This window comes from Sinohyriopsis cumingii, chromosome 11 (genome assembly GCF_028554795.1).
Source record: "Sinohyriopsis cumingii isolate HCF-2022 chromosome 11, ASM2855479v2, whole genome shotgun sequence".
NCBI classification, from domain to species: domain Eukaryota; kingdom Metazoa; phylum Mollusca; class Bivalvia; order Unionida; family Unionidae; genus Sinohyriopsis; species Sinohyriopsis cumingii.
The window spans coordinates 17,454,014-17,465,899 of NC_142971.1; the positions used below are offsets into that span (position 1 = coordinate 17,454,014).

At 37.2% G+C, this 11,886-nt stretch overlaps 1 protein-coding gene across 2 annotated transcripts in view; it reads right to left on the reverse strand.

The window, feature by feature from the left end:
* LOC149787676 (pantetheinase-like) overlaps positions 1-8,613 on the reverse strand; it is a 23,203-nt gene extending 14,590 nt beyond the window's left edge. The window contains exons 1-3 of one of the 2 annotated variants that reach the window (XM_089975625.1): positions 8,489-8,613; positions 5,162-5,424; positions 2,626-4,471 (exon numbers count right to left, since the gene is read on the reverse strand). In XM_089975625.1, coding sequence (XP_089831751.1) covers positions 3,164-4,471; positions 5,162-5,380 — 1,527 coding nt within the window. In that variant the 5' untranslated portion in view covers positions 5,381-5,424; positions 8,489-8,613 and the 3' untranslated portion in view covers positions 2,626-3,163. Of the gene's footprint in view, positions 1-2,625; positions 4,472-5,161; positions 5,425-8,488 lie in introns of those variants that run through there. The other variant, XM_089975627.1, reaches the window with a different exon arrangement.
* Between the last annotated feature and the right edge of the window lie 3,273 nt (positions 8,614-11,886).

An 11,886-nucleotide genomic window follows, 5' to 3' on the forward strand; every position in this document is an offset into this window, starting at 1 on the left:
TAAAGGATCAATCAATCAATCAATTAAATTTCTCTACTCAGGAAGCTTAATGAGGCCACTTTTGAACCTTCTTTCTTTCAATGTCACTTTGCATTGATGTTGCTTACATTGTGTTTTAGGATGCCAAATTCTACTGCACTATAAACTAAAGTTTCAAGAATTATTAAAGGTGGTTGTTGCTATAGACTTGTCTGAATTGAGCAAGGACTATTTGAGTAGTTCAGGTTCATAGCCTTTATAAGAATAATTCTTAGTAAATTTTGCAAGTGTCATTGCGCAGATGCAAACCTGGTTGAATAGAAACAAAGCGGTGAAGACGTAATGATGGCATTATTGGTCAGTCGGTAGTGTTTTCATCTTTTATGAAAGAGAGGTCCTTCTATCGAGTTTCTAAGCAACTTAATTTTTAATACCAATTCATTGTTTGGTAATGTAAACAAAGCAGTTAGAAAAGTTCTAAATGTTGTTTTTGACAGATGTTTCGCTAAATTCGGCAATAGTAATTTAATTCTCAATAAATTAAATTCCAGTTTGTGTAACAGAGGATTAAAATGAAGGTGCTGAAACATCTTTCAAATTTGTCTAAATTGTGTGTTTCTAGCTCATTCTAAAATTTGAAACATTTGCCTCAAACACTTAAATATGGTTTAGACTTCACCACACTACTGTATGAATCGAATATCATGTTTGCACTTTAAATATATGTTGTGTTTATTCTAATTTGCCATACTACTGTATGAATCGAATATCATGTTTGCACTTTAAATATATGTTGCGTTTATTCTAATTTACCACACTACTGTATGAATCGAATATCATGTTTGCACTTTAAATATATGTTGTGTTTCTTCTAATTTGCCATACTACTGTATGAATCGAATATCATGTTTGCACTTTAAATATATGTTGCGTTTATTCTAATTTACCACACTACTGTATGAATCGAATATCATGTTTGCACTTTAAATATATGTTGTGTTTCTTCTAATTTACCATACTACTGTATGAATCGAATATCATGTTTGCACTTTAAATATATGTTGTGTTTCTTCTAATTTACCATACTACTGTATGAATCGAATATCATGTTTGCACTTTAAATATATGTTGTGTTTCTTCTAATTTACCATACTACTGTATGAATCGAATATCATGTTTGCACTTTAAATATATGTTGTGTTTCTTCTAATTTACCATACTACTGTATGAATCGAATATCATGTTTGCACTTTAAATATATGTTGTGTTTCTTCTAATTTACCATACTACTGTATGAATCGAATATCATGTTTGCACTTTAAATATATGTTGTGTTTATTCTAATTTACCATACTACTGTATGAATCGAATATCATGTTGGCACTTTAAATATATGTTGTGTTTATTCTAATTTACCATACTACTGTATGAATCGAATATCATGTTTGCACTTTAAATATATGTTGTGTTTATTCTAATTTACCATACTACTGTATGAATCGAATATCATGTTGGCACTTTAAATATATGTTGTGTTTATTCTAATTTACCATACTACTGTATGAATCGAATATCATGTTGGCACTTTAAATATATGTTGTGTTTATTCTAATTTACCATACTACTGTATGAATCGAATATCATGTTTGCACTTTAAATATATGTTGTGTTTCTTCTAATTTACAAGTATGTACTGATTCGGTTTAGTAAAGATGCTCAGTTTCAAACGTCCTATGTAGATGAAAAGTTCCGACCCAAAAAAATGTATTTGAGTTCTCTGGTAATCCATTACGCTATCTTATCAGATCATCAATCGATACTTTAACAATAGATGTTATATGTAATGCATATTTTGTGTGTGCAATATGCAAGCTTTTCACGGGTATTAAAATTGCTATTATGAAAACTGAAAATCTATTATTAAATAACAGAATTTAGTAGTATATGTAAATACCTTTGTCATAAAAATGAAATCTATGAAAGGAATATATATTTATGAAATGTCGTGAAAGACGTGTGTCTGCAATTCGAGACAAATCAAAAGTAATGTTCATTTGTTCTGACATTTTAATCTTGCTGTCAGAGGAATATGTACCGCTGTTGAGTAATGCATTTAATTCTTGAGTTTTAATTATTTGTTCGAACATAGCAATTACCAAAGAATATATAGCATAGAAAATGTTTCGGTACTGAGAAATAATCCAAACAGAGGAAATTTTAAATTATTGGCGAAGTTTTCTTTTAGAATAGAACAGTTTTCAGAAATTGGTGGCAGTCTTCCTGAACAATCATGACACTTTTATGCCATTCTATTAGATTATAGATAAAAGAATAATAACCATCAAATGTAAACGAAATGTTTTAAACATAGGTTAGATAATTAGCAAGCAGTTAAAATAAATTTGCTTCTGAACGCCGGTCAAAATCAAAATGTGTCTAGACTTTCCAAGATCGACAAGTCTAGTGACCACGGCATATGATTGATAACGACAAGATAGTGAAGTGCGGAACACTTACTGACATTTGCTTAGTTAAGATGAATGTAATAAAAGATGTTTTCTTCAACAGATAAAATCTCTAAACTGAATGCAAATTTACCAGTCACATCTTTTTTTATGTGCTACCATTACCTAGCACCTTATCAAATCTTTGGTGATTATCTGTTCATTTTCTATTCCACTGAATATGATGACGAACAGTATAAGCTAAACCAGGGGTCGGCAACCTATTTTACATAGCGTGCCACTTTTTTTCGAGATTAATTACAAAATGTACGAGCGAGCGCCACGAATGTGAGAGTAACACTGTTAAAATTGAGATATTTGGTTGCCCTTCGCGTGCCACACAAAATCTCCTGACGTGCCACCTTATGGCACACGTGCTGTAGGTTGCCCACACCTGATATAATATTGTGTGAGAAATCAGAATATCATTGCTTCATGTGTACTGCTTACTTGCGGTGAATATGGTTTTTAACGCTCTTTCCGTTTTCAGCCATTCATAAGCATAACATGTAACTCTTGTGTGCTAAAATTGCATCTTATTTTAAAAGAATTATAACAGAGCGAGAATCCATTAGTCACTAAAACTGCCAAAAGCACATGAATTAATGTGAGTTTGCTCTCTATTTATTAGCACCAAAATTTGTTTTCGGTAGAGTAGATTGGAATTTTCGAAACATAATTTAACCAAGTTCATCACGTGAATAGTCTCTGCCAAATATTGATATTGATAGCGTAGCTCCATTGAGCCCTGCGTCTATAATTATTCCGTCCATATAGTACCAAATGTTTGTGACTAATTCTGGAACTCCATTAGATGTGGTTAGAACCTCAGGGAACACGTAGTTAGTTGTGAAATTTCCAGAGAACGCCATTTTATCCATATAACTGGAAGACACCTTTGTTGGGGATCCACAGCTTTCCAGTGTGTTATTGGCACATTTGATGAAGACACAAGCTTGAAGATAGTACCTCTCTCCTTCTGTATGTATCCCATCAAATGCACCGAAAGCGTAAAGCTCATCGGGGGCTATACCTGTTTCAACCGTTGCACTGCAACATAACTTGCCGTTACAGACTTCAAGCTGGTATAAAGGTTCTTGCAAAAGCACTGCTGTATAAACATCACCATTGATTTTAATTTCGTGTGTTTTGTTGTTGCTACCCCTATCATACACTGGAGATCTAGTTGTAAATTTCAGCTCCGTGGATGGAAGAAGCGCACTGAATGTATTAGTAAATCTTTTACTTGGTGTAGGAACCATAAATGTTGGTAATGTCCCAACAACCAAGGAACCATTGCTGATCACGGAATCGTTGTAGTAATATGCGGCATCAATAGATGTACCAGTAGACCAGTATAAGCCACTTCCATGGCAACCAGCAGCAGGAATATGAAGGTTGGCAGCAAGAAGGCTGGTGTGAGTTCCTTCTGCAAAAGCTGAATGAAATTCAATTGCCGAGAGAAGCGGTAGGTCATCCACCCATGCTGTTGGGTAGGCTATGTTGGTGATGTTCATCTTTTCAATGAGAGCTATGGCGGGGTCATGGTACATTATATCTAGAGAAGAGAACGTACCAAATCGACCAAACGGAGTGTCAAACATACTCAACTCAACTTCGTTAGGTTTATCTAAATAATTCTCGTTGACATATAAATTGAATTTGAAATATCTTGCCAAGAAGTCACCGCTGGGACCGTACACAACATTTGCACTATATTGATACTGATGATCATGGGGGCATTTCGGGTCCAAATTTGTACAAGGCTGACGGGCACCCATGTTGGCAACAATGTATATCGAGTTATGTTTTGCCATACAGCTAAGCATGTGCTGGACCTCTGTAGAGTTGTACACCGAAGGCTTGTAACAAGGATTCCACATTTCAAACTTAGGGTCAGGGATATACTCCAGGTAAGGCGCTACGGTTTGTCTTGTCCATCCCAGTCCATACAACCCGTACTCTGGGAAGACTATGATCCTGGCTCCCTGAGGGAAAGAATGAGATACCCGTGAATGAAAGATCCTTCGATCGTAATATTTGACATTTTTTAATAATGACGGATCATAGTAGATAAATCCTGTTAAATGTCTGTCATGCTTTTTTTTCTTTCAGAGAATGAATAAAGTCTACAAAAGAAATATACACTGCCTTAAAATATATGGTTAAGATGTCGGGAACAAGAATATGTGGATCTAGTTAAGGATCTACAATTTATGTTTTTACCACGAGGCAATTAGTTGGGCACATGCCCATTGACTTTTTGGCATTTCCTCCAGCGTTTCAGCGCCATGGCAGAAAGATTAATTGTTTGATTGATTAACAATCAAGGCTACATCAAGACAAAATGTAGCTTTACACCGAGGCAACTGGAGTAGTGCCGTTCTATTGGAATACAAAGGCGCCCGATTTGGCTTGGTTTTGTGCCTCCAAAGAGATAAAGGATCCTGTTCAATTGGCTCTAGGTTCAATTGACCTAATTTCGTGTGTGAGCCGTAAACAGTTTCACCCTGCAATAATTTCATAATGTTGAACTTTAATAATATGGCCAAATCGTACATTGAATGCTGACTGATTTCATGCATGCAGCAACAGTGATACGTTTGGATATTTGTTTACATTCAGACGTACGCAAAGGAGAAACGACAGATAACAATATGATATGCATTCGTACTCACATTCAAAGAGGCTAACTCTGTCTGTTGCTTGTACACCATTAGATTTTTCATCATCACTTTGAGCGCATCGTCACGTGACAGTATCTTTGTTCTGTCAGCGGGAAAGATAACAGCATGCTCATACACAGCAGCTCTGAACGAATCAAGGGAGTGAACCAGCATCTCAGAAGAAATATCATGATACCCAAGAATTAGGAAACAAAGGACAGCAAACTTCATTTCATTGGATTACTCTCTCTGTGGTGAACAGCTTGTTGACTCGTCTTATTTAAATGACAAACAAGACGTTGCATAAAAATTCATCCACGGAAAAAGTAGTAGATTAAAAAGATAACGATAACAAAGAGTAAAGCTGTTTGATACAGTGACTAGATGAAAATGGGGAAAAAATGTAAGATTCCTGTTGCAGTCTTAAGAAATGTGTTTTAAGATAATATTATGTAATATAAATTTTGTTCCTGGGTAGTAAGTGTTATTTCGTAAATGCTTATGCCTAAAAAGTATAGAAAATGGCTATTATTCCCCACTAACTTTGCATTTGTGACCAGGACAATGATATTGTGAAATTTACCTATTTTCAATGAGAAAACTGGCGAACTTGTCTGTTCGTTCACATGAAATCAGAAAAAAAACAACATACGAATCAACATTAACACGTATTTATACTTAAGTAATACAAAAATAACCAAAAGATTTAGAAGACAGTAGTTTTTCGAGATTTACGATGATACTGTAAATCACTTTCACGAATCAGCCCCCAAATGTAGTCTCCAGTCATGTTCTCTTTAAACCGTCCTTGGTAGCTCGCCTTACATCTCCGAGTACTCTCCCATGTTCCCTTGAATTTATCAAAATGAGCATCAGGGATGTGTACTTTGAGGGACATCATCCAGCCCATTGTGCCGTAGTTCATCACCAGAGTCTCAACCAGCTCCACATATTTGTCGGCCTTGTGATTGCTCAGGAAGCCCTGAAACACTGAGACAAAGCTGTTCCAAGCCGATTTCTCCTTACTAGTGAACTTCTTGGGGAATTCATTGCACTCCAGGATCTTTATCTGTTGTCCGACCAAGATACCGGCTTCGAACTTTGCCTCAGACAGCTTAGGGAAGAAGTCTTGAAGGTACTTGAAAGCTGCCTACTATTTATCTAGAGCTCTGACAAATTGTTTCATAAGGCCCAATTTAACGTGCAGTAGTGGCATCATCACCTTCCGTGGATCTACCAGCGGCCCCCACGAACTTTGGCCGCTGTCGTCAGTCCCGCCTGTTGTAGTGCGCCTTAGTGTCCCTGCTGTCCCAAAGGCAAAGATGGCATGAAAACTTGGTAAAACCGCCTTGGAGATCCATAAGGAATGCTACCATTTTGAAGTCTCCGATGACCTCCCAACCGTACTCATCATACTTCAATGCTCCCAGCAAGGTCTTGATAGTGTTGTAATCCTCTTTGAGATGCACCGAGTGAGCCAGGAAAAAATCCAAGCACTTGTCCCTACGGCTTTTAGGATCTTGGATGAGTTGTCAATGAAGAGGCGCCGATCATTCTGGTTACAGACGAATCCGATTGCCTCGAACAGACTGGTCACATGTGGCAGAAGCAAAGCCCATTTTGACGGGTGAAGAAGCTGGAAAAAACTTGCTGACGCTTCATTTGATCTGTGACTTTCACACTTTCATCCAATAAGTTCCACTGCTTGAGCCTAGAGGTCAAAAGCTAGGCACTGGACTTGGTGAGACCAAGATCTCTGATCAAGTCGTTGAGGTCTCTTTGGTTGGGGTAGTATGGGTTTCTCTCCTCAGTTCCACCTCTGAAATTGTCATTTTGGATCTACAACGTCTTCCTTGCTCTCTGCCTTGCCGATCTCGTCGAAAGACGGCTGCTCTCTCTCCGGAGGAGGTGCGAGTACGGGGAGCTTAGGACATTCTGACACCGAGGCGATGGATGAAGGATTGTTCGGATTCGTGATCGGAGGTACATTCTTGCCAGTCCGACGTTTGGAAGGGTCCACCATGCAGAAGTAGCAGTTGCTTGAGTGGTCAGTTATATCCCGCCAAATTATTGGGATAGCGAACTTCATGGCTCTATTTTACCTACAAAAATACATTTATTTCACTCATGACTAATGTGTAAGTGATTCTCGCAACATTTTTTATATATATTTTTTCAATAACAATGAAAATTGTAGAACATTTTAAAATTAAAAACTCTTACAATTTAAAATTTTTTAGCTAATTTTATAGCATAAAATTTCAATCAATAATTGTTTATCTTACCTTCCAGAGTTCTTTATTGCAGTGCTCGCAGGTGAAATAAGGTGCCCAGGGTTTGTCTTTATCCCCGACAGCATGCTGAAATATGCCTTGTATGCCTCACACATCTTAGCATATACTTCCACGGAGTACTTTTTCGCTCTTGTCTTAATAAATTGGCCGCAGACAGCGAAATGCGTCTGCCGGATGCATGCAGCCTCTTGATTCCATCTCAGAAAATGCAGATATGTATCCACGTAGGCAGCTGGAACTAAACTGAACTGGTGGGCTTAATGCCCTTGTATTTATACTACTATTTATATTGCTGGAAAGTTCTAGAATGTTCTAGAAGTTACTCCAAGTTTACTCAGCACTTAATGTATCTGGAATGTTCTGGAAGATAGGTAAATTTCAAAATATTACTGTCCTGTTCACAAAAGCAAAGTTTGTGGGGAATGATAGCCATTTTCTATACTTTTGAGGCATAAGCAATTCGGAAATAACACTACCCAGGAACAAAAAAATAATTTAAAAAATTGCTACACGGTGTAAATAGCCTTGATCTTTTCTGAGTTCTAATAATTAATAGTCTCATGCTTAGGAACGAACGAACGAACGAACGAACGATAGATAGATAGACAGACTGATACATAGAAGGTACATAGGTACGTATGTAGGTATGTAGGTAGACGGATAGATAGATATATAGATATATACAAAGATATGTATGCATATAGAAAGCAAAAGAAAGGAGAATACCAAAGAACAAGTACAGTAAAACTAGTTTTTTAAACATTGACCGAAATGCATGAAAAAAAAAAAAACCACAGCAAAAACTTCAAAACTAAATAAGTGTACGATATCTGCTAATTGTTTAAATATTTCTCAATCATTTTCATGATTTAACACTCCAACTATTATAGAGTGGAATTTATAAAACCGACATCTTAAGCATAAGACAGGGTGTAGTCTTTTGTATAAGAAAAAAGATGTCATGCATGTGAGGTTTTAAAATACACAAAAACCTCTGTCAGGCTGAGATAAAAATAAAACACGGTGACACGAAAAAGATACTTACCTTTGAACAGCTCGACAAAACTACTTTGCGATGTGCCTTGCGTACTATACCAAAGATATCGCTAGTAATTATACCATTCCAAGGTCAAACATGTCATCTTGGCATGGGCGAGATGTAGGTTATCACTCATCCAGACGTCGTCGTCAGCAATGATTATGGGCTTACTTAAAGATTTTCCGTATGGTCTAAAGTACCAATCCATGGGAGGTAAAGCTTCCATGTAAATATTGCACTTTATGGCATCTACCTTCCTTGTGATCCTCATGCAATATTAAGACCATATTATAATACTGGTTCTATTGTTTGGAGAGGATTTATTTTTATTAAAGTTTCTCAGTGTGGCTTTACGACTTGAACACTTGAACGACTTAATATTGCTAAGTGTCACCGAATTCTGCTAAACCCTGATAATGACTGTACAGAAAATTTACTGAATGGAATCATTATCAAATTCACTTGGTTGTGAGACCGGATACAGTTTCATTCAAATCAAGAAGAAATTTGGTAAAGGAAAATATATTCGGCTCTTTTCTATTCCTGTCTTTTGACAGGAATAGAAAATTAGATGAACTTTCTCTTACTGTATACGGAATGCATTAGCAAGAAAAATCCACTATTAATTTTCGAGAATCAATAAATGGGCTGTCTTAAAAGTATGGAACAGACAAATATTTCCCCATTTATATCCAGGTACGCCCCTGAGATATAAAACCAAGAAAACCAATAAGCATGCCCCCTTTATGGTAACTCTCTACCCCGATTCGCCAAACCTACAATGGATATTTCGGAAGCATTGGGGTCGTATTAATTTGTCATAAAGTCTGAAGTGTCTATGTCAAGAATTTCCTATGGTTGTGTACAAACAATGCCACATTTTCAGGCGCATAACACTGCAAAGACAGGCGTTGCCTAATTTGTAAACATATTCTCGAGAAATGATTATTCAGAAGTCTGACAACAGGAGTTAGCTAAACAGCTAATCAGAAGTTAGGTTAAACCTACTTGGCATAGTGATACCTGTTTGTTAAGTTGGGGGACTGTGGGTGACGGCCCCGTCATCGCCAATAGTGCCCATGCATGAGGTGTACGTGGCAGAGGGTAGAATCGTGGTCCTTCGAAAGACATCCCACCATTACAAAATAACGTCATATTGGTTAAAAATGGGCATCATTGGGGAAAATTGCAAGTAGCGACAAGGAGCTTGTGGGTATTTCACGGTGTCTGCCACCGAGAAATTTATTTGAGGGATACAACATTTTTTTTCAGAATGTTGACAATGAGTTTTCAGATGAAGATGGTGTGCAAAGTGTCACCAAATGTGTTGGAGAGGGAGACACCAATTACATTGCCGCTGAATTGATAAATCTAAGCCAAGTGAGAAAGACTGAGGGAGGAAGATTCAAGGCATGGTCAGAAATGCCCCAACTGTCGCAGAAAACATTATCAGACTGTTGAATTAGGCACTTCAGTTGGTGCCTACCTGGTTACTTTAATGAAACTGGAATATTTGCACCAAGAAACGATACTCATAATACTTACAACACAGATATAGACAGATGATTCCGGGGCAGTAACGACAGCTACATCATCTGATATTCAGACGAGTTTGCTAACTGCCACAAAGTGCTGAATTCTGGGCGCAACAATTGTAAACCCATCTGCTTTGACTGTGACGCAAGTTTAGAATTACATCTTGTTGCGATGTCATAGGAACTTTTTCATTACTAGGGCACATGCAGGAAATTGTATGTTTGTTTAAATTTTAAATTCTCGCCGCTGCTTAAAAAGAAAATAAAGAGAGAAAAACAGAATATTGTGTGTAATTTTTTGTTAAAAAGTATTCGAATTATTAAAAATCTAGTCTGCCTGTTAGAAAGAGACAGAATCTTCGTTTTGTAAAACGTGTGCTTGAATTATCATCTTCAAGCTCAACGCACCAACGATTTCTTGTAATGTAAACGAACAGAGTCTGAAAGGTTCGAAAGGATTATAGCTAGTTTTAGTTAATTTCGAGAGACGATATCTGACGCAGAAAGAGTGGGAGTATTTGTGATCCCTGGAGAGAAAAAAAAATGACACGTTTGTAGATTGGGTACTATTTTTTTGTATATGAAGGAAAATACCGTACTACACAGTGGGAAAAGAGCCCAGTCTGCAACCAAGAGGAGAGAGAGAGAGAGAGAGAGAGAGAGAGAGAGAGAGAGAGAGAGAGCAGGAAGAAAAATAAATACGGAAACATCTACCTATCAACAACAATGATTTGGAAAGACCGGAAGCACCAGGTGATGCTTTCATGCTTGTAATTTGAATACGATATTCACTCGATTCTTTGATGAAATTTGTTTCATCACAATAAAAGAATGACTAATTGAATTTCGCATAATTTTGAAGCTCTATATTTTACATAAAGGGAGCTCGTGTCATTCTATTCTTTATCTCTGCTCAGATCTCCGTTATTCTATCCCTTAATTTTACATTTTATTTTATTGCTTACTCGGTGCGGGTAATATTATTTTTTAATGCCAAAACATTCACTCGTTCTAGTATCTGTGCTTGATCATGCTTGTGTCAGTGGAGAGTTTTATTCCCAAAGTGTTACCAAAGTTGTGGAACGCTGCCGAATCACCCGCCCACGCACCGGTCAGCGATGTATCCATCTACTCCGCAACACACCGGCGCGTAAATCCGCCGTGGTGACAGACTTTCTGAAGGAGCACAACACCCAATCTTTGCCACATCCTCCAGACAGCCATCAGTGAACTCTAAGTGATTCGTTGAAGGACAGACAATTTCACAGTCGACATGCGGATGGAAATGCAGGTTTACAGCGTTTGAGTAGCATATCCAAAAGTGAATACAAAATACATATTTGACGAGTTTAGTAGAAAATTTTTATTGTTCCGAGTGGCGAAGCCAAAAAGGACAAACAAAAATGTTTCCACTTTAATAGTGAAATCTTTCCTCATATTCATTTATAATGATATTTATTATTCCTTTTATTATTTATTTTTTAGTCAAAAACCGTGGATCTGCATGGATTTCCTCCCTCCATTCTATGCCAATGCCATCAACAACTGCAAACTACAGCAATGAAAAGATGACCTTTCACAGTATAGCTCGTACATTATGTTTTCATACCACAATAACGATATTTTTATTTGTTGTTTTCACTTCTTGCTCGGATTGATTGCTGGGTGGGGTACTGTAGGAATATCACACAGCGCCATATATATCAGACTTCGTACAGTAACAGATTTAAATAAAGGGTTTAAATGATTGTATGTCTACCTATAAGGATTTCGTTTTTTTCCTTTTCTAAAGTCAAACGTGGGTTGTGTGGCCTTGGCAGACATGCAGACTTGTGTCGGCTACAGACGCTGCACCTAAGGGGTATTAGT